General features: G+C 38.0%; 1 protein-coding gene across 1 annotated transcript; it reads left to right on the top strand.

Annotated features, from left to right (window-relative positions):
- Positions 1 to 20,214: 20,214 nt before the first annotated feature.
- LOC113360029 lies at positions 20,215 to 21,384 on the top strand. Its single transcript, XM_026603580.1, has one exon. It carries the CDS (start codon positions 20,215 to 20,217, stop codon positions 21,382 to 21,384), a length of 1,170 nt encoding a protein of 389 aa, XP_026459365.1.
- Positions 21,385 to 24,246: the final 2,862 nt, after the last annotated feature.

The following is a 24,246-nucleotide window of genomic DNA, read 5'->3' as shown; positions in this document are numbered from 1 at the left end:
TTAGTTTCAGTGTCGTACCTAGAGACTTAAACAAAGCTTGCCAGAACTGACTTATGAAAATTTTGTCTCTGTCACTGACAATAGTAGTAGGTAAACCATGCATTTTAAAAACATTGGAGAGGAATTCCTTAGCAACTGTGATGGCAGTGAAAGGGTGGCTAAGGGGAATAAAGTGGCTATACTTGGTTAGGCGATCTACGACTACCAAAATGACATTCTTATGAAAGTACATAGGCAAACCTTCTATGAAATCCAAAGAGATGTCCTTCCAAGCTGTATCAGGAATTGGAAGAGGTTGTAGAAGACCTACAGGAAAAGATTGTTCGCCTTTGTTGCATTGGAAGATGTCACAGGTGAAGACAAACTCGATGATGTCTTGCTTCAGGCGAGGCCAAAAGAAATGTGCCTTTGCTCTGTTGTAAGTACCTACAATGCCAGAATGGCCACCCACTGCAGAGGAGTGGACTGAATGTAGAATAGAGGATCGAATGTCATTACCTGACCCAATATATAGCCTGTTTTTGAAACTCAGTATTCCATGCTGGTAAGTATAATGTTGCAGTGTTGGAGAGATAAGTAGCTTCCGAATGAGCTGTTGTGCCACATCATCTGACTCATAGCTGGAGATAATATCAGCAGTCCATTGGGGTTGGCATACAGACAAGGAAAAATAAGAAGCATGGGGCAATATGGAAAGTGCATCAGCAACTATGTTTTCTTGGCCCTTCTTATACCTGATGACATAGTCGAACCCCATTAACTTGACTAGCCATTTCTGCTGCAGTGCTGAGGAGAGTTTCTGATCCATCAGGTACTTCAAACTTTGGTTATCTATGTTAATGAAAAATTGGTTGTGACTGAATAATATTTCCACTTCTGAACTGCCATTACAATGGCCAAGAATTCCTTCTCGTATGTAGATAATACCAATGCTTTTGGTCCCAAAGGCCTACTGAAAAAAGAAATGGGTCTGTTATCTTGTAGAAGCACTGCACCTACACCTCTTGAACATGCATCAGTCTCTAAGGTGAAAGTTTTATTGAAATCAGGTAAGGACAAAACTGGTGCTTGAGTCATGGCTGACTTGATAGAAGAAAATGTTGCATTTGCATCATCAGTCCAAATGAATGAGTCATTTTTCAACATCTCTGTGAGTGGTTTATAGATATTGCCATACCCTTTAATAAATTTACGATAATAGTCGGCCAGTCATAAAAATCCCCGTAGTTGCTTCAAATTTTGTGGTTGAGGCCAACTGACCATAGCAGCAACCTTATCAGATCTGCAGCTACTCCACTACCAGTGATTAAGTGTCCCAAGTACTCTAGTTGAGGTTGTGCAAAAGTGCATTTGGAGAATTTAGCGTACAAGGAATTTTGACGCAGCAAGGAAAAAACTAGATGAAGGTGCTTCAGATGATCTGCAAGAGATGAGTTGTAGACAAGAATATCGTCGAAGAATACACGTACAAACTTACGAAAAAATGGCTGGAAAACTTCATTCATCAATGCCTGAAATGTTGTAGGTGCATTCGTAAGGCCGAATGGCATGACACGAAACTCATAGTGGCCATGATGAGTGCGGAAAGCCGTCTTGTGAATGTCCGGTGGATAAATCAAAATCTGGTGATAACCTGACAGTAAATAGATTTTTGTAAAGATAATGGAACCATTCAACTCATTCAACAACTCTTCGATTAAAGGAATAGGAAACTTGTCCTTCACAGTCATGTCATTGAGTTTGTGATAATCGACACAGAATCGCCACGATCTATCTTTCTTCTTGACCAAAAGAATTGGAGAAGCAAAAGGGCTATGTCTCTTTTGAATCAACCCTGCAGAGAGAATTTCTTGGACAAGCTGTTCCACCACAACTTTATGCATAAAGGGACATTTGTATGGTCTTTGTGAAGTAGGTGTTGAATTAGGTTTAAGTGGAATCTTATGATCAAGTGGTTGAGAAGGTGGCAGTTGATTAATTTGATGATGATTATTGAAAATTAGGGTAATCGATAGAAAATAAATAAGAGACAAGGATTTAACGTGGTTCGGAAAGTGTTGCCTACATCCACGGGGGAACATAGAAATTCTTTATTGATTGTAGTATACAAGAGTTTTCTCCGGGTTAGCTAACCTAAAATTCTATCCTCTTAGGGTTTAGAATACATATATTTGTAGTGTTATTGAACCCTAATTTTGATGTAAACTTAATATGCAAGCAACTTGGGCAACAAGACTTCTGGAAACTTCTAGAATATTCTTTACGGGCATGATTAGCGGGATTGATTAATGGGCCTTCCGTGTATTTTATACACGATACAAACATCGCCCCCTCTTAACCTCCAACTTGTTGGGGGTTAAGAAATTCCTTTATCCTTCTGCGTCGACCTTTGATGACGTAACTCGCCCCCAAGCGTGAGTAGAGATATTACAAAGACGCCCCCAACTGTAATCACCTGCAAAAAATTTCCTCACATGCTAGGTGAGACTTTTTGCCACGTGGTGGACTTGTGATGCTCGAGAGATAGTCGAGTCTTGAGTGAAACGTAATGTGCGTGCTTGAGTCTTAAGTTAAGAAGATTAAGGCTACATGCGACGGAGGTATGTACATAACTGCACAAATGAATCATGGCACACTGTCGTACATATCCGGCATGGTTTTCCCTGCAAAATATGCTCATGTTAGTTTACCATTCTTAAAAAACGCGATACATACCTTAAATTTTCCTTCCTAAATACACAGCTTGCCAAGTCCATATTCGTCCTCGTTGGGCTTTATGGGGCAAGGTTTTTTTTCCTCGCAACGTAACAAGGCTGAAGCGCTCGCTGCTCGGGCAGTTTGGATGTTGCTTGTGTTGAGTACGAGTCTTTGTACCAATATCGGGCATTGGGATCGTGGTTGAGACGAGACTTTATGCTTGCCAAGGTGCAAGTCTTTCATACTCGCGTGCAAGGCGAGATTTTATGCTTGCGATAAGAGCAAGACTTATGTGCTCACGTGCAAGGTGAGGCTTTAGGTGCTTGCGAAGTGATGTAAGGCTAAATATTGAAGGTTCTAATCAATCCTCATCTCGAACTTGATCATATTACCATCCATGAATCTCGAACTCGATCATATCGCTATCCACGAACCTCGAACTCGATCATATTGCTGCTCCAAGTGCATATCAAAGTTTCTCGAACACTGGAATTTTTGCTTCCATGCTGTAGGGAATTGAATAACGATTCCAACGAGCCAAAAATCACTCAATTCGGCCTTAAAACGAAGAAGTTATTGATGAAACAAGATTTGAACGAAGCGCGCGTGCTGTTGCATACGTGGCAATGCTGATTATGCACAGTTTGCTGACATGGCAGATAAGAGCTGACGTGGCGTTGCTGACAAGTACGAGATTGATGACGTGGCATCTGAACGATGTTGACGTGGCAACATCAGTAAAAACAACTACTGTAGGATTGCTGACGTGGCTTTGCTGACTGGATCATGACTACTGACGTGGCGCCCTACAGTGCTGACGTGGCGGTCAGGCTGACTGGACCTTGCTGCTGATGTGTCAGTGACGTGGCACAAGGTGACTGGATAACTTTTGCTGAGGTGGACCCACGTGGCGCTGAGAAGCACTGGATCGATGGTGTACCCGAGGCTGAACCCATCATACGGATCATATTCAATTGATCTGGCGGATGCGATTGCTGAAGCTAGTACTGTACAGGAGGCTGGACCTATATGGCTGCACACGATAATTGCTTTTGTCACTCTTTCTGCAACACTAATGAATGTTACGCTTTTGTAACGCCTTCAGCACTGGATTCGCAACAGTTTATGCTTCAATTTCATAACAGTTTCTTCATGTTTGCAACGGTTTCGCTGCAAACCCTAATATATTTTTTTTCTTTTGCTGATTTTTGCTTGGAATTCGTGCAGGGCTTCTTCCACACTTTTCTCAATGATAAAACACGATTGTTTTCACGAATCCCCTTAGTCGGCGCCAATGTTTGTACCCAAAATAAATTCTAGGCACAAAACACGATTGATTTGATGATGATTATTGAAAATTAGGGTTATGAATCGATAGAAAATAAATAAGAGACAAGGATTTAACGTGGTTCAGTAAGTGTTGCCTACATCCACGGGGGAACAGAAAAATTATTTTTTGATTGTAGTATACAAGAGTTTTCTTCGGGTTAGCTAACCTAAAGTTCCATCCTCTTAGGGTTTAAAATACATATATTTATAGTGTTATGTAACCCTAATTTTGATGTAAACTTAATATGCAAGCAACTTGGGAAACAAGACTTCTGGAAACTTCTAGAATCTTCTTTATGGGCTTGATTAGCGGGCTTGATTAATGGGCCTTCCGAGTATTTTATACACGGTACAAACAGGTAGGTTTAGAAAAAAACATCAGCAAATGAGTTTATTAAGGTAGAAACTTCACTAGGAATTGGATGTACTGGAATAGCATTAATGTGAAAAAATTGACCAATCAAAGCTGGTGCTTTACTCTTGATGAATTTCTTAAATGCAGTAGCAGTGAGAAGACTGGGAGAAGGTTTAGAAGAGCTTCCTTGCAATGTAATTTGACACCCATCATGCACAAAGGAAATTGTGAGTTTAGTAAAGTTAAAGAATACATCACCTAGTTGTCGCAACCAACCTGCCTCAAACACCATGTCACAACCATCGAGAGGAAGAGCACGTAAGTCAGCAGAAAAATTGTATCCTTGGATTTCCCACTTAAGGTTGCTACATATACCTTTGTTGATGGTGCTATCCCCATTTGCAACAGTCACAAGCATATGACTTGTGGGTGAAATATGTACACCAAGCTTGTCTGCAATGTGAGCATCGATGAATCTATGAGTACTACATGTGTCGATCAAAACCATTATAGGGTGATTATTGAGATGTCCCGAAATACGAATAGTGTCATGTACAGAATAGCCGGTCAGGGAATGTAATGAGATCTCCATAGTGGTGTCACAACTAAAGGGAGAATCTGTCATAGGCTCATCAGGTGATGCATCACTTTGATCACTTAGGTCTTCTTCATTAGCAACAAGCATGAACAACTTTTGAATCTTTCAAACATGGCCAGTCCTGTAGAACTCATCACAGTTATAGCAGAGGCCTTTATCTCTGCGAACTTTTATTTGTTGAGGTGTAAGTGATAGGTGGAAGTGGTGGGTCAGTTTTTGTATGTGTAGGGGGATGAGTAATGATAGGGTTTGTAGAAGAAGTAGAGGGTTTATGAAAATTAGGGGATGGAGAAAAATATTGTTTGGTGGTGGAAGGATGACGAGGAATAGAAATGAGTGATGGAAATAATGGCCGAGAAGGGTTTTTAACTGGCTTAGTAGAGTTAACAAGTGAAGATTGTTGCATTCTGGCTAAGTAAAAAGCACGAGAAGTATCCTCTGGCTTAAACATTTGAACTATAGTGCGGATTTCATCCTTCAAACCACTGATAAAACTCAGAGTATAGAAGGATTCAGGCAATGTTGGATTATTGGCTACCATATAAGCTTTAAATGCTCAAATCTGTCATAATAATCTTCAACTGTAGTAATCTGAGACAGCTTGTTAAAACTACCAACATAATTATCATTTGCTACATCCTCAAATCGAACACACATATCATGAACAAATGTGTCCCAAGACATAGTATGCTTACCTTGTTGATAATTTAAGAACCATGGATCTACTTTATAATCAAAATGGATGGCAGCCATATCAACTTGGTCCGAATCGGGAAAATTATGAAAAGCAAAATATCTTTCACATTTTTGAGCCCAACCCCTTGGATTAGTTCCATCAAATCGTGGAAAATCAACCTTGGGTGTTCAAGAAAACTTACTAGGAGGAGTAGATTTGATCATCTCATGACTTCCTGTAGCTCATTTTTTTCAATATTGATTAGAACCAGAAGTTGAACCATGATCCATAGTTGCATCAGATTGTGCCTCAGGAGGGAGAAGGATCTGTAAGGCTTTGAAGATGCGGTCGAATTTTGTGTTCGTTCTAGCCTCAGCAGCAGTACGAGTAGCTGCTTCTGCAGTGAGAGCCTTCAATTGTTCACGAATTTCTTGTATTGCAATTGAATTTTCCTGAGCAATTGTATGAACACTGTTAATGGTATGTTTCTCACCTATTGTCATGATTTAGGTCCCAGAATGGAGTCTGATACCAATTGTACTAAACTAGTACAAGGGATGAATGAATTACTTGGTAGAAAGCTACCTTATCTCTGAAACCAGAGCCTAGTTTATCTTCCAAAGGAAAATATGGTTTTCATTCATTAAGTTCTTTCTTACACAATGATTGGCCTTTAAACACCCACTCCTGGTTGACTTAATCCTACAACCAGGATTACATCAAATACAACTCAGAACTCTAGGAAATAACCTAACTACTAATTCTTATTCTAGCAATTTAAGCCCAACAGTAATACAAGGTCCCAAGGTAATTTAGTTTACACGCCCAATATGCTGATGAGTACATGACAGGTTTCAAGGTATGGTTGTGTATGGGATAATTGTTAGAGATCAACATTATCAGGTTTTAGGTACTGTTAGCGGTGGAATTGGTATATCAACTAACTTTATTGCATAAATTTTAGCAGTGGTTGTTTCTCTGGAATGGGCATTTGAGTTGGGTGTCAGAAGAATCATAATAAGGTCTGACTCCAAACCGATTATAGGCGATTTTACTAGAGGAAAGGTTCTTTGGTTTGTTTTTGCTAGATGGAGAAGTGTGGCTAGAAAGATGATAGATATTCAGTATAGTCATTGCCACAAGGAAGTTAATTTTTCATGAGATCAGCTTGTGAAGTGTGGTGGTGGTCTGGCATTGGGGAATAAAGAAGTTACATTTGTGTAACGAGGTATGGATGGTAGAAGCATCATACTGGCTTTGAATGTGTATTCTGTACAATAAGAGAACATCTGGCAACTGTTTCAATAAGCACCAATCGTGTTTTAAAGTCTCAACAGAGTGAGTTTGGAATACAAAAACAAATACTGAGTCATAAAGTATGAAGAATAGAATATATTAAATATTGAAAGCTCAACCGGACGAAGCTCCAATATGTTTGTATATATTTATACTTTGAAAGGTTACAAAATCAGTAAAAAATACATGTAACAAGAATTTTATTTAAATTCTCATGCGGAATATAAAATGTGAATTTCATATTTCTGAACCTAGTTAGTAATTCGCTGTATTATTCACGAATGATTCACAAATTTTAAGAAATCATTCATTCCCGAATAATATGACTGCAATACTTAAAAATTTCCCTCAAAACATGTTGCTCCCTACATTAGTAGTGAATCACTGGCCATTGCACTAGTCTTGCCGTCAAATACTAGATATATATTAAATATATATTCATTCAAATCAAAAATCATAACCCAAAAACATATATTTTAATTTTTTAATACTAGGCGAGATTTCAATACCGAACTCAAATTAGTAAAACGAATTATATATGTACGTATGAATTTCAAAATACTACCGGATCTTGATCCGTTGACCGTATTTTTGACTAAATCCAATTTATCCGAATTCACTTGTACATTTTCAATCTCGGACTACTCTTTCCACCCCGAATTGGTTATTAGGCTTTTGACGCCGGGTCAGAGACATACAAAATTCTGATATTTCTACAGCTGGGAAGAGGCAATTTTATGATTTTCTCCTTCGTCAAAAATCACCATCAATGGACGCTTATTCTGGTTACCTCCTCCCTTCTTTTTGGCGTATATTACTGTTTGGGTTCCTTAGGCATTGATTCGTCCATATCATCGGTGCGTCCACACACGTTTTCCAAGTCAGCAAAGGCTTCCATTTATACAGGCCCCGGGATGAAGTTAAGTTCCGGTGGTAGCATGTTAGTGCATATTTTGATTAGTTCATTCTCTGGGACTTTGATGTTGTTTTGTAAACATTCTGATCGGAAGGTCCATGCAAGGTCTAAGTATTTGTCACCCACTTTATATTTATTCTTGCATAGGTATATTTTGTTAACAGCTTTTGTCGCGAGTAGAGTTTCTGCATGAACATATAACGCATTTCGGTCCATGAAGCAATAAGATTTTCCTCTAGTCCGATAAACCATGTAAATGTCGATCGGGTCGGTCAAGGACTTTCCACATTCAAAACAGATGGATCCATTTAGGGGTGCACATACCCTACTCATATCCGCCAACCCTACCCCACCCGCCAGTTTTTTAACCGTATTCTACTTTATCCACTATTTGGCGGGTAGGGTGGCGGGTTAAGATTTTCTTAACCGCCAATAAACGGGTAGGGTGACGGGTAAAGCTCGAAATTATCCTATCCTACTGGTCTTCGAGCAATTCCTATTAGGGGTGCATATACCCTACCCATACCCGCCAACCCTACCCTACCCGCCAGTTTTTTAACCGTATCCTACCCTATCCACTATTTGGCGGGTAGGGTGACGGGTAAAGATTTTCTTAACCGCCAATAAACGGGTAGGGTGGCGGGTATAGGCCATATCCTACCCACCCTACCCGTTATGCAGCCCTAGATCCATTCGATACATGCGTGTTGAGTTCTATAAGGAATTTGTGCATATGTTCCACTGTGTTGTCCATGCCGTCAAACAGGTGTAACTTTGCTTGCTTTGTATTTAGTTGAGATTGACTTGTATAGAATTCTCTGAGTGAACGGAATTTGTATTGTATAATTCTTCATCAGTGGTGTTAGTTTGTAATGTTCTTCCAGGTATTTTGCGATTTTTGAACTTGGACGATATTATTTCGGCGTGTCATGCACCTCCGGATTGTTACTGCAAAATACTACCTCCGTCTCGAATTAGTAGATTTAGGAAAATGAAGAATGTTATTAATGGAAGAACAATTACAGAGATATATGTTTTTACAGAGATTGAACATAATCAAGAAAAAAACACACACATATATTTATATAAGAGATATTCTTCAAGTGTTGGTGAAATATCTACTCAGCTCATCCAATGAGAACTCTGCACGTGTATTAGATGCGAGTGGTGGATGTCAGCTATGTAATGATTAAGACAGAAGAGAAACTGTCTGTTTATTATTATTAGCCCCCCTCAAATTGAGTAGGGTAGACTTTGGCAGCACACACAATTTTCCTCGCAGAAGTTCAAATCGAGGACCATCAAAAACTTTGGTAAAAATATCAGTTGCCTGATCAATGGTAGAGATATAAGCGATCTTCAGCTCTTTATCCTGAATTAATTCCCTAAAAAAATGATAATCAACAACTAGGTGTCTCATGCGTGAGTGAAAAACAAGGTTGGAAGAGTAAGAGATAGCACTGATATTATCACAGAGAAGTGATGGTGGTGCGGGAAGAAAAATATGAAGATCTATGAGAAGCGTGCATATCCATAGACTTCAGTTGCAGAGTTTGCTAGACTGCGAAATTTAGCTCAGTGGAAGATCAAGCAACAATTGGCTGTCTTTTGCTAGACCATGAGATAGGATGGGAGCCAAAAAAGATGCAATAGCCCCCAGTACTCTTTCTAGAATCAGGATCACCGACCCAATTAGCAAGCCATGGACAGCACTGAGACCTTTACTGAATAAAATCTCGTAGTCAATTGTACCCTTGACATATAGTAAAATCCTTTTGGCAGCAATGAAATGATCAGTAGTTGGATTTTGCATATGTTGGCAAACCTGGTTAAACTGATATCTGGTCTTTTCCAAGTCAAGTATTGCAGTACCCCAACAAGTGATCTTTAAGTTGTAGGATCTGACAGAGGTGTACTTAAATGAGAAATAAGTTTACAACCAACTAGAACTAGTGAATTACAAGGCTTGGCACCTTCCATATCAAACTTGTCAAGAATATCAAGTGCATATTTGGTTTGAGATAAAAAAAGAGACCATTCCCATTTCTCTTAGCTTGTAGTCCAGGAAAGTAATGTAATTCCCCAAATCTTTATGGAAAGTGTTGTTGAAGTTGAGATATAAGCTCCTTGCAATAAGGTTGAGAGTTTCCAGTGATGAGAATGTCATCCACAAGATAAAAATAATTGTAATTCTGGGACCACGCTTTTGCACAAATAATGATGAATCAACTGTAGAAAGCTTGAAGTCAAAAGAGAGTAAGACAGTCATCAACTTTTCATACCAGGATTTAGGAGCTTGCTTAAGGCCAAAAAATTGACTTGTGAAGTTTACAAACATAGTTAGGATGATCAGCATCAACAAAGATTGGGGGTTGCTACATGTAAACTTCTTCAGCTAAGTCACCATGTAAAAAGGCATTGCTCACATCCAGTTGAGAAATGAACCCGTTGAAGTTGACTGCAAGTGCTAGAATAAGTCTAATAGTTGTAGGCTTTGCAACATGACTGTAGGTTTATGTATAATCAATACCCTCCTGCTGATGAAAACCCTTAGATACCAATATGGACTTATATTTGGAAATCGTACCATATGGGTTTTATTTTATTCTAAATACTCATTTGCACCCTACCACATTTTGAGATGGATGTGGTGGTACTTTAGACCAAGTACCCGCTGATGTAAAGCATTATACTCTTCAAAAAGAGAGTGTTTCCAAGGAGGAGGTTTTTGAAATTGACTAACACAAGTTGGTACTCGTAACCTTTGATCTTGAATAGATGCAGATAAAGAGTACTTGGTTGAATAAACTTTAGGTTTGAAAATACCTTTTTTAGCTCTTGTTGTCACTGTATGAATATTAATGTCCAAGACTGAAGAAGTGGGTGAATCAATAGTAGATGGTTCATGAACTTGAGGAGATAATGATAATACTGCAAATGATAGTGAGGAAGCAGATGCAGTAGGAGAAACTTCGGAATCACACAATGTAGCAGTTTCAGCTGATATAGAGTTCAGAGTTGTAGTTTCAGTAGTTGGACTAAAATGTTCAGATATTGAAGGAGCCAACTGAGAAGATTTAAGTGTAAAAGTGCTACTTGAAAAGTAACATGTCTTGGAACATATACCTTGCCAGTTTTAACATGAAGACATCTGTAACCTTTGTGAGAGTTGATATAACCAATAAAAATGCAGGAAATGCTTCTTGGTTGAAGTTTATTAGTTGTGTATTGATGAGTGCTAAATAGTGCATATTTATATATATTTTTGTTGGCATTTAACTCATCTTTTGCGCATTAATTCTACATTTTATCCCATATTCTGTATTTTCATTGTTTTCAAGAATAAATAATTTTCTTAATTAATTTTGCATTTTTAGGTACTAAATAAATCCTGGTTATCTCACGGAGCGAAAAGAGCAAAGGAACGGCAAAGACTCTCGATAGGAGGAAGCGAAGATTGATGTTTGCAAGAGCCGGATCAATTAGAAGTGGGATTGAAGAGGAAGAATTGTTCTTAAAGAAGATATGGGCTTGGTATACCCAAGGCCCAAAACCCTTACCCAAATCCATTTCCATTATACATACCCATTTCCACGAGAGCCGTCAGATTGGATCCATCTCATCATCCGACGGTCGCCTCATCATTGTGCATCAAACTCCGAAGATCCTGTCAAACACTATAATACCTAACTCCATCTGAAGCCGTCAGTTTTGTTGTATCTCATAATCCAACAATCGTGAAAACCCTCTTTATCGTAGCCGTTCGATTCAATCTATATGGGATCGTCCAACGGATTTTCATCGCCGTACATCAACTCTTGAGGTCTCCGCCTCACACCATAGCAACACATACCCTATTCCCAACCAAACAACCCCTAATCCTAATCCCATCGATCTCTTCCTTCTCATCTTCCCAAAACCATTTCCAGAACCACCATCGCCTGCAACTCCACTGCCACCACCAGACCTCGAGCTCCACCACCACCACAACCAGCCGACCAAGAGACCTATCGAACCCCCTAGTCTATCTCTCTCCCTCGTAGCGTCTTCTCACATAGGTGCTAAGATTAAGAGAGGCAGGCTTAGGGTTTCGCTCCAAGATAGGGTTGCAGTGCAAAGAAGACGAAGAATAGGGGATTTCGAGCAGCGTAAAGCCAGTACAAAGCATGGGTTGGGTCGAAATTATCCAATTGGTATGTCAAATTTGATTTTCCCCAAAAATCAATTTAGGGTTATCAACATTAGGGTTTGTAGAAATTTTAGGGATTTGTAAAACTATAAAAGGGGATGTGTAGGAGATGTAAAAACTGTTCTTGGACTAGCCAAGTTTCCACCCAATTTGGGTTAGGTTAATTCCAATGTTAATTGCACTGTTAATTGTTCCTGTTAATGTTAATTGTTCCTGTTAATTGCACTGTTAATTTTAATTGCACTTGTTCTTGTTCTTGGACTAGTTCAATGTGTGATATTCCTGTAAATGCTCACTGTTAGTTCACCATGTTGTTCACTGTTGTTGTCATGTTAGTTCACTGTTAATTTGTCATGTTAGTTTAAATGCTCACTGTTAATGATTAATTCACTGCCATGTAATGTTTGTGTAATGTTGTGTTTAATTTGCTGTCACAATGATGGAATGCTGGACTAGCCAGTGTCCAGAACTTTGTTTGTTAATGTTCATTTTTTTTGCTGTTCATATTATGTTCTGTTAATGTGTATGTTCTGTTATGTCTTGTAATGTTCTCAGTTGTTCATGTCATTCTTAGATGTGTGAAATGTTCTAGGATAGAATTGAATCAGGTAAACCACATTTTACTCTCACAGTGCATATCATGTATGCTTTGTAGTTAGGATAAAACTATGTGATATTACCACAACTCATACCTATTGACATTGTCAAATTCTCTGACTAATTGTGCTTTAGTCAGACATTTAGTGCTTAGGATGACACTTTAGTTGTGATTCAACTATCCATTGGTGAAAACCTTAGGTAAAGGAAGGCTTGAACCTTTACCTTTACCTGCTGTAAGGAAGAATTGGCATGATCAGTTGAGTTCATCCTCTTGTCTTCACTGTTTGTTTTGCTCTTTTTCATGTTTAGACTCATTCCATTGTTTACTGTTTTCTTTCTTTCATTTGCTATTTCTTCACATCACTGCCCTTGGCTTAGGCCTTGGTGTGCAACTGTCTCCTTGGCATTTCTTCAGTATCTTAATCCATTTCCTGTTTTGGTTCACTGGTTTAAGCCCATTGCACACTGTTAGGGTTGAAACCAAAGGCTAAAGCCCAGCTCATTACTAAGCCAAGCCCAGATCAACTAGCTTCTGGGAAAGGCAAAAGCCCACTTCAAAAGCCAAGCTCGGTTCACTGCTACATTTGAAGTTCAGTCCCTCAAAGGCCCAAAGGCCCAGTTCACATCAAAATACTACCAAGCCCATTGTTATCAAAACCCATTAGTACTCAAAGCCCATTGACCATTCAAAGCCCAACAGCAATTTAGAAACCCAAAATAGCTAGAAACTCCAAACACACCCAGTCTCTGTGGATCGACCCGTACTTGCACGGACTACAACCAACGACCGTGCACTTGCGGTATTACTGTAGGCCCGCGTTTCATTTCAATTTTATACACAATTCCGGGCCCACCATGTATGGCCTAAAACAAGAAAAGCACAAGCAACTAAAATCTCTTAAGAAATTATAATCTGGAGCTTTATGAAGTAATACCCCATAAGGTGATTTGAAGTCAATGGACCTTATAGGTAGTCTACTGATTGTATAATTTGTTGTTGAGAAAGCTTTTGCCCAGAAATTAGTTGAATTGCCTGATTGAATAAGGTAAGTTCTACATACATCCACTAAATGTCTGTGTTTAGATTCAACCACACCAATCTGCTCAGGTGTGTGCGGACATCCAAGAAAGAAGAAAGTTCATTATTTAAAAATTCTCCACCACCATTAGTTCTTACTGTAATAATGTTGTGATGTTAGTGATTCTCTACTTGATATTTAAACTGATAGAAGACTTTCCTGAAATCAGACTTTTCAAACAAATGATATATCCAGCAAAATTTAGAGTAATCATAAATTATATTAACATAGTACTTGCATCCAGAAATGGATTTTATAGGACTAGGACTCCATAGATCAAGATGTAACAACTCCAGAGGTTGTGTACTACAATGAGTGGACATGGTAAATGGTAAATTGTGACTCCTACCTAATTGAAAATCACTACAGAATATAGGTAACTTGAGTACATTTGGTAAATTTAAAGAACTACAAACAAGCTTTACAGTTTGATATGATGGATAAGCAAGTCTCTTGTGCCAAACATCAGAAGAATTTGTTGGAACACCAGAGAGTGCTTTATTTAGTGTGTAATGATGAATAAACTATAAGTGATATAATCCATTATAGTGAGGGCCTTGCAAAATTGTCTTCCCAGTGAATAAGTCATTCACAGCAAAACCTGAAGAATCAAATGTTATTGAACAATGATTGTCTGAAGTAAACTTGTGTACTGACAATAGATTCTGAGAAGCCTTTGGTACAAGAAGTATATTATTAAGTTTAAAAGTATGATTTGGAGTGGACTTCAAAGAAACCCAGTGTGAGTAATACTTATACCTTCCCCATTAGCAGCTTGAATTTCTTCAATGCCCTTATATGTAGTTGCAGCTTGAAGCTCAAATTCATCAACTGTAATATGGTTATTGGCACCTGCATCCGCATACCAGGGATTTTCTCCTAATATATTTGTTGAAGCCAATATAGCACTCAGGTGTTGTGGTGTGTGACAACTTTGGTAGGAAAAATGAAGTCTGTTTTCGTACTTTAAAGCACTATATCCATATTTTCCACAGATTTGACAAATTAGAGGAGGTAAAGTGATTGCATATGGTAATACTGGTGGTGGTCTAACAATAGTTGGAGAGGATGAAGAACCAGTAGCTGGACCTCTACATAATAGAGAACAAGTAGAAAAATTTCCAGGAGTATGAACAATTTACTACCTCGTCCAAAAGTAAAACCACTGGATCGGCCACCATAAATATTAGATATACCTCCATAGCCACGTCCATAAGGTCGAAAATGATGCATATTAGTAGCAGCAAAATCTCGATTGGATGATTCAGCAGTAAAAGCTCTATTGGACGATTCAACAAGAATGGATTTGTTTCTATCACTAATAACAGATTCTTCACTAAGAAGATTGTTATGGAGTTCTAAACTAGTGAATGGTGGATAACTATGATGCATAGAAGTGGCAAAAGGTATATAATCAGAATTAAGAGCAGATAAAGTGACACTAAAAAAATCTCGACTTTTGGTGCTCTGAGGATCGGGCGAAAACGGGTTAACTCAGCTTTTAATTTTTTCTCATTTTATGCATGATTAATCATAACGTTTATGCTAGAATTTAATCATAGTTTTTTTTTTTCATGATCATCGAATCTTATTATTAATCTTATTGCATTGTTTTCTTTAGTAATCTCTTTATTTACTCAATATTACTTGTTTTTGATGGATTTTTAATCCTTCTCTGATTCCCCTTACATGTGATTATTATCTTGATTTTTCTAATGGCTTTTGCCTCTTTTGTTGTTGTGATTATAGCTTTTGCTGAGTATTTTATCAAGGTTTTGCTTAAGGGTTTAAACAGGATTGGAATCATTGCTTTTGCTAATGATGTTGTGTTGAAGAAGTCTTGGATCACTTTCAACTCATTAGAACTGGATAGTAACTCATCCTGCCTTCCAAACTTTTCAAAAAAATTCAAAAACCCTAGAGTCAACTGCATGCAGTTATACTGTTACCTTATTTTACTGTCTACTATCACTGTTGCCAGCTTTCATTCTACCATAACTAGGAAAGATTCGAAATATCTTTGTTACCTTGCTTTGCAACCTAAAATTACTCCGTAATTAAATAACAAGATTATTCATACCCAATTACACATCCAGAGCTGTATTACTGAATATTCTCATAATCCCAGTCTCAATAAAAAACCTCTTCATATATATCTTCTCAGTGAGGAATATTTATCTTGTTGCGTAAACTACTTTCATCAAAAGCATCACGTTATGGAGGAAGCTCAATCCAGTCAAGTGGTTGATTTAGTTAACAAGTTTAAGTAAGCTACATTGGATCTGGGTGATGTTAATGAACTTGTGGTTATCAAAAATGATAGTAAGGAAGAAGATATCAAAGATGAATGGGAATCCAGTGCTATTGGTAAGATTATCATTGAAGGTCGTATGTCTTATGACATGGTGGAAAAAGGCATCACCTTTACTTGGCAATTTTTAACTCTAGAAAACCTAAGAATTATAGAGGTGGAACCAAATGTTTTTATATTCAAGTTCAGTCAATGGGATCTACTCAATAGAGTTATCGATGAACGCCCCTGGAGTATTAACAGGCACCTTATGGTTATTCATGATTACATTCCAGCAATGGTTTACACAAAGAAAGATTTGGGTTTTCAGCTTTTTTGGATTCAGCTCAAATACTTCAAATTATCCAAGTCATGGGTGAAGTTGTAGCAATAGAACCTAAGGATGCAATTCCTATTGATGGAGTTCCAGTGAAAGTTTGTGTTAATGTGGATCTTTCAATGCCTTTGAGAAGGGGTGTGAAGTGCTCTACCAATGCAGGAGTTACTAAGTGGCAACAATACTTCTTTGAGCGTCAACCCAAGAGCATATGTAGTGAGTGTTATATTATTAATCATTCAAAAGGAGTTTGTAAGGATGCTGCAATTTTTTTGAAGAAAGCTCATGAGAAGCCCTATTTTGTGGGAAAAATTACAGAAATTCGTAAAAATATTTCAATAGTAGCTGCAAACAATGAGGCTGCTTCTGCTTCTATCAAAACTCCAGCAATCAAAAAGATCCAGAAAAAATTTGTCAAATCGAATGCGTTTGTCCCCCCTAAAGATGGTGAAACTATCAATCTAGAATTTTTACTTAGGGGTGAAGAAATTTCGTCAGAAGAAGACAGCAGGCTTGGAAAACGTCACAGAGCTGGTGAAGTCGTTTCATCTATTCCTTCTGCACCTGAGACTTCCCCAACAAATACTCAAGTAATCACAACTGGAGTTAATCAGATGACTCAGTCACTCAAAGGGGATCAGGTATTACATATCCCTTTCATCTTTAATTTTCTCACTCTTATATTGCATTTAAATCTTTTCTGCTCACGTAATTTTTTTGTTGTTACTCTCTCTACATTTATTAGCTTTTATCAGTCATCAATTAGATACCCTAATAGCATTAAATTTTTCCATGCAAATCTTACGTTAGTCATACAATTCTCATGCATATTTCTATAAGGTTTTTTATTAAAATTTTCACATTGTTTTACATTATTCATCTACTTAACTCTCTTTACAAAATGAAAGTTATTTCCTGGAATGTTCAAGGACTCAATACCCCTGCAACTAGAGATCATCTTAGGGATTTAATTAGAACTCAAGATCCTGATATCATCTTTTTATGCGAAAACAAAATTCATGAAGACAAGATGAAAAGTTTATTAGCTCCACTTAAATTCCCTAATATGAAATTTCTTCAACCCATTGGGATGTCTGGGGGATTATCCCTCTTGTGGAAGAATGGTTTTATTTTTGATGTTGTTAGATGTGAGGACAATATGATTCATGCTGCAGTTCAATGTGATCCTGGTCAACTAGAAATGCTTCTTTCTTGTATGTATGGTTATTGTGACTACACTAAGAAGAAATCTCAATGGCAATTCATCAAAGATATCGGTCTTAATATTTCTCAACCTTGGGTTCTTCTGGGGGATCTTAATTTTCACATTCTAGATACTTCTTCTCCAGCTTCTTCTTCAGGTGATGGCCTTGTTAATTCTATCATTCAGGAAGTGGGATTACATGACTTGGGTTTTATAGGAAGAGAGCATACTTGGTCTAATAACAATTTGGGAACTGGGAATAAGAAATCAAGATTAGACATGGCTCTCACCAATGGTGCTTGGAACTTGCATTTTCAAGACTCTAAGCTTCTTCATTTAAGTCAGAATGGAAGTGATCATTGCCCTGTTATATTAGTGACTGACTACTCCCAACCAAAGCTTTGGAAGCCTTTTAAATTCTTTTAGACTTGGCTTCAAGATAGAACTTGTTCAGCTGAAATTGCTAAGGCTTGGGAAAAATCAGTTCAAGGCTCTCCGGGATTCTAGCTCATTAAAAGGCTTCAGTTTACAAGAATCACTTTATCTAAATGGAAAAAGCCCATTTTGGAAGCATTGATCAGAATGTGAATGCATTGCAACAAAAGTTATCTGAATTGCAAGCTTTGCCTTTTTCTCCAGAGAATACTTCAAAAGCTTTTTCAGTCAGTCAAGAGTTGGATAAGTGGAATAAAATACAACAGGAGTTATACAAGCAAAAGTCCATAGATAACTTTGTAAAAGATATGGACTACAATACTAAGTATTTCCATACTTTAACAAAGAGGAAAAGAGCTAGAAATAATATTGATTCCTTAAAAACAGATGGTGGTGATTGGTTACATTCCAGAGAAGATATTTCTGGTTTACTTTCACAACATTTTAAGGATATAAGTACTTCTCAAAAAACTATCATTGAAGAACAAAACTATGCTCACATTCCTACCTTAATCACAGAAGAAGAAAATAGATTACTTCTTTTGCCTCCTTCAAATGAAGAAATTCACAAGGTTCTCAAAAATATGTAGAGTTGGTCTGCCCCTGGTCCTGAAGGTTTCCAAGATGGTTCCTACAAATCACAATGGAGTATAGTTGGTAGTGATGTTTGTGATATGGTGAAGAATTTTTTTGATACTAAGTTCTTACCCAAGCAGCTCAACAAAACATACATATCTTTAATTCCAAAGAAGAATAAACCTAGTACTCCTTCTGATTTCAGACCTATTGGGATTTGCAACACTTCTTACAAAATCATTTCTAAGATACTGGTATCTAGAATGAAGCCATTAATGGAAAGAATCATCTCTCCATATCAGGCTGCTTATGTCTCACGTAGACTTATTAATGATAACACCATTATAGCTCATGAAGTTATTCATTATATAAAGAGAAAAGAAGGTGAATGAGGTTGGTTAGCTTTAAAACTTGATATGTCTAAAGCATTTGATATATTGGAATGGTCTTTCCTTCTTAAATTCCTTCAAAGCTTTGGGTTTTCTGAAGATTGGTGTCATCTTATCAAGGAATGTATTAGTGCTACTTCTTTGTTTGTCATGCTCAATGGTTCTCCCTGTGAAGAATTCTCTCCTACTAGGGGAATTAGACAACGAAACCCCCATTCTCCTTATCTTTTCATTATTGCAATGGAATGATTTTCTAGAACTCTTTTAGAAGCCCATAACTCAAAAACTATCAAAGGAATTTCAATTGCTAGAGGAGCACCACCTATAAATCATCTTCTTTTTGCAGATGATTGTCTCATTTTCACTCAAGCTAATTTAACCAGTGTGAATAATCTACTTCAAGTTTTGAAGGATTTTAGTTCACAGTCTGGTCAGGTCATAAACTTTGACAAATCCTCAGTTTTTTACAGTAACAACATGGATCCATCAGTGTGCAATACTCTCAACAATATATTGGGAGTTCAATGTGTGAAGGAAAATGAGAAGTATCTAGGGTCTCCTCTAATTATTGGTAAATCCAAAGTGAAGGCTTTTGAAGATATTAAGTTGGCTTTTGAAAGAAGACTTGGAAATTGGCAAGGTATTAATTTACATCAAGCTGGTAGAACTACAATGGTCAAGGTTGTGCTTAATGCTGTCCCAACCAGATGAGCACCTTTAAGATCCCTAAGACTCTCATTAAGAAACTTGACACTTTACAAAGAAAATTTTGGTGGGGATACAAGTCTAATAGGGTTGGCATAACATGAGTTTATCCAAGGACTTGGGAGGATTGGGATTCAGAGATCTGAAAATGTTAAATCATGCATTACTCACTAAAATTGCATGGAGAATCTGTCAAAACTCTGACCATTTGTTAACTAGAATACTGAAAGCTAAGTACTTCAAGAAAGAGGAATTTCTACATATTGAAGGAGAAATAAATAACTCTTCTTGGACTTGGAAAGGGATTGAATTGGGTCTTTCTGTGCTTTAGCAACATTACAGTATGAAAGTCAATAATGGCAAGGAACTAAAATATGGGTTGATAGATGGATCATAGGCCTTGACATCAAAGTAGAGCCACTTCATCCAACACACTTGCAGTATGTCTTTGTCAGTGAGTTGATTTTACCAGGCTCAAATACATGGAACATTCCTCTTCTCAGCACTCTTTTTGCTCCAGAAATTGTTGACAAAATTAAAAATATGCAGCTTTCTCTTGATGAACAAGATATCATTAGGTGGAACCCTTCAACGTATGGAATTTTCTCAGTCAAACCTGCCTACAAGAAACCTACTGAAGCAAGAGTGCGAAACCAAGCTGCTCTTAATGCAGTTCCAACAACAGTTTGGAAAGCGCTCTGGAAAATGAAGATGCCTCATCGGGTTAAACTCTTTATATGGAAGTGTTTGAAGAATATAGTTCCTACAAGAGTGAGATTAACTCAGGCAATGCAAGATATTGAAAGACACTGTGAAATCTGCAAGCAAGAGAATGAAACTCTTTTCCATCTTCTCCTCAGCTGTTCCCATGCTAAAGCAGTATGGAGATCTCTTAATATAAATATTGATCATATAATTACTCAGTGTCATTCGATTACAAAATGGATTATCTCTTGGTTTCAAGATGTTCAGAATGCAGGGAATGAGGATGTCAATAATTGGAGAAGTCTGTTAATGGTAGGGAGTTGGATAATATGGAAGGAGAGGTGTGACTGTGTTTTTCAAGATAAATCTCTCAATCCGATTCGTACCGCAGAGAGGATTCAAAGACAGTTGATTAGTTATAGTGCATTGACTCATGAGGCTTCAGATGATGCTTTAATTAGTGCTCCTAATTCAACTGTGATGACTACTAACTCTCTCAACTGCCTGCAGGATATTTTGAATGAAGCATCTCTCTTTAAATTCTTTGTATACACTTCATTTGATAAACTCACTAACGATTCTGGTTCTGGTATTGTCTTTTATGATACTGCAGGTGCCTTCGTTGGGTTCAAGGGATCTTATGCAGCTGGAATAATTGACGCAGAAGCAGGAGAGTGTAGAGATGTACTTGAAGGTCTTAAATGGGCTAAGGCAATGGAGTTAGACGGCGTACACATCATCTCTGATACTCATACTGTAGTCAACTCGATCAACAATAAAGCTCTTTCAGTTAGATGGGAGAATAGGAAGATTATTCAAGAGATTAATCAGTTGCTCATCTCTTTTAATTTGTATATGATTTCTTATGTTCATAGGACTCTTAATTCAGAAGCAGATTCCATTTCTAAAGTAGTATGGAGAAATAAACTCCTAGTAGAAGAGTTCAGTCATGATGGTTCTCATATCCAAACAGTTTTAAACAGGATTTTGGATCCCGGTATATCGTAATAAAGTTTTTACATTTTATCTAAAAAAAAAGCAGATAATGTGATAACCACAAGTTCTTTATCGGAAATAACCTCACCAGCGACAACAAGTTGATCGGAAATGTATTTGATATCAGTAATTAAAGCACGAATGGATTTATCGCCTTGTTTGATTTCTAAAAGCTTAGTTCGAAGTTTATTATGTGAGTCGAAGAAGATCTTGCGAAACGTTATTCAATACTGATCAATAACTGATGTGATGTCGTAGATCCAGCGAAATACGTAATTACAGAATCAAGAATCGTTGAATGTAACCACATCAAGATTGCAGTATCTTCGTCAATCCAATCTGTATAAAGAGGATTCTCAACTCCATTTAATTCACTGTAATTGTTGGTAAATTGAGGAGGACAAGGAGAAGACCTATCTAGGAATTTCATGAATTTTTATTTTCTAATAACAGGAAGAATAAGATTTTTCCAAGTGAGAAAGTTTGATTCTTTGAGTTTTAAAGAAAAAATCCTTGTAATTGATTAAGGGAAACTTAGTGATAGAATTGGAAGTAGGATTTTCCATTGTTAATGAAGATGAGATTTTACGAAGTTAAGCAAATAACAGAGATGAAGCGGAAGAATGAAGATTGATGAGTGCCAAATATTGTATATATTTATCCTTTTTTTGTTGGCATTTAACTCATCTTTTGTGCAGTAATTCTACATTTTATCCCATATTCTGTATTTTCATTGTTTTCAAGAATAAATGTTTTTATTAATTAATTTTGCATTTTTAGGTAATAAATAAAGTTCGGATGAGTCGCGGAGCGAAAAGAGCAGAAAAGTAGTGAAAAGCCGGGAGAAATTACGCAAGGAAGCCGCGAAGAATGGTGCGCACAACCTCATTTTCTACACACAAAAACGCCTCCGTTCTCAGCCATCAGATCAGTTCTCAGAAGCATCCGACGGTCGCTCCTTCGTAGAGCATCAAAATCTGAAGTCTCTGCCAAGCACCACAGCGCTGAAATTCCAAGCCTTCAGATTAGATGGTAGTTGAATCCAACGGTCGCTCCCTTGCTGTTCATCAACGTTTGATATCTCCGCCTTACACTACAACACCTAACCCCATCTAGAACCGTTAACTTCGTTGTATCAAAAAATCTGACGGTCGCTACCAACCTCATCAGGAGGAACCATCCGATCCACCTACCAGCTTCACATCCCACGGCCCATCTCACGAAACATCATCTCTTGATGGACCCGCCTCACACCCTAGCGACCGAGCACCTACACCCCAAACAAACAGACCCTTCTCTCATTCTATCGAACCCATCTCCTCCACCTTACCCTGCTGCAAAACCACCTCTCCCTGCAACTGTCGCCACCACCTTCTCCCTGCCACAGCCACCCTAGTTCCGCCACCATCATCACCCTATCGCCCAACAACCAAAACTCATCTCCCCCCTAGCCCTCTAGTTCCCTATTTTCTCACTTTTTCACGCTTCTTTGTCTGAAACCCTAGGCGTGAAAAACTGATGAATTAGGTAACCTAGAGTTGCAATTGGCGCATGAGAAGAGGTCAGGGAGCAATTACAAGGCATGGGTCGATGATTTCAAGGATCAATTTCAAAAAAATTAGGTAACCCTAATTCAACTGATTTTTGGGGAAGAACCCTAATTTTGTAGTTTTGGGAATTTGGGTCTGTGGGTATAAATATGTATTGTTGGGTTGTAACTGTGGACATCTCTGGGCTAGCCAGTGAACACATGTTTTAGTTTTCATTTTACTTCATATATCAGTTACATTTTCAGTTCATGTGGAATATTTGTGATGCATAAAAATTGATTGTGAAGTATACTGTTATAATGTGGAGCATGTGTATATGTGTTAATATCATGATTATAACCATGTCCATGTTCTAATTCTTTTGCTAGGGCTTAGAGGAAGCTCTTGATCATATGCTAGGATAGTAAATGTATATGTATTGTCTTGGAATGATTTAACTGCCTTAGGATTAATGAAATGCCACTTGAGTTACTTCACTTGTGATCAGCTGTGCTGTTAGAAGACAGCTGATGCTAGGAGTGCAGCTAGGTCAGTTGTAAGAATTTAATCCATTAGAGAGATTGCCTTAAGCTCAGTTAGCTAGTTGAGCTAAATACTTGTGATCAGTTGTGCTGTTGAAAGACAGCTGATGCTAGGGGTCATTTAGCTAGGTTAGTTACTCTTTTCTTCATTGTAATCTTTCATGAAAGAACATGACATACATTGCATCACAATTTCCTTAGCCTAGGGTCAAGTAGTGGAATCAAAAGCCTTAGTACCCTCCCTTGAACTCAGATAACCTTAGAAACTCCCCAAAGAGAACTTCAGCAAATCCTCCAAGTCCCTGTGGACAAACCCTTTCTTACTCCACCTATCTACAACAACTCTGTATACTTGCAGGCTAGTTTGTAGGTTCTTTTCCCCTTACACCAAGTTTTTGGCGCCGCTGCCGGGGACTCGGTTAGCGGCGCTGTTTTTTTTTTTTTTTTTTTTTTTTAATTTTTTTTGTTGTTTCTACCTTTGTTTGCTGTTCTCTGCATTTGTTTGCTGGTGCAGGTCTTGTTGCTGGCTATCCTTTGCTAGCTAGCTAGCTAACTGTTGCCTGTTGCTAGACCTTTCTTAACCTTGCTGCTGAGCTTGCCAAGCTGCTGGGTTGTAAGAACTTGACCCTTGTTGCTGCTGCCCTGCCTGCAAGCCCTGAACTGAACCACCTGCTGCTGCTGATGCTCTTGTGCTGCTGTGGTGCTCCTGCTGGTGCCAGGCCAAGAATCCTGTGAGCTGTTGCACCTGTTGCTGAACCAAAGCTGCTGCACCTGGTGCCAGGCCAACTGACCCTGTGCACTTG

The sequence above is a fragment of the Papaver somniferum genome, chromosome 3, assembly GCF_003573695.1.
Source record: "Papaver somniferum cultivar HN1 chromosome 3, ASM357369v1, whole genome shotgun sequence".
Taxonomy (NCBI): domain Eukaryota; kingdom Viridiplantae; phylum Streptophyta; class Magnoliopsida; order Ranunculales; family Papaveraceae; genus Papaver; species Papaver somniferum.
This window is presented reverse-complemented; position numbering and strand designations above follow the sequence as displayed.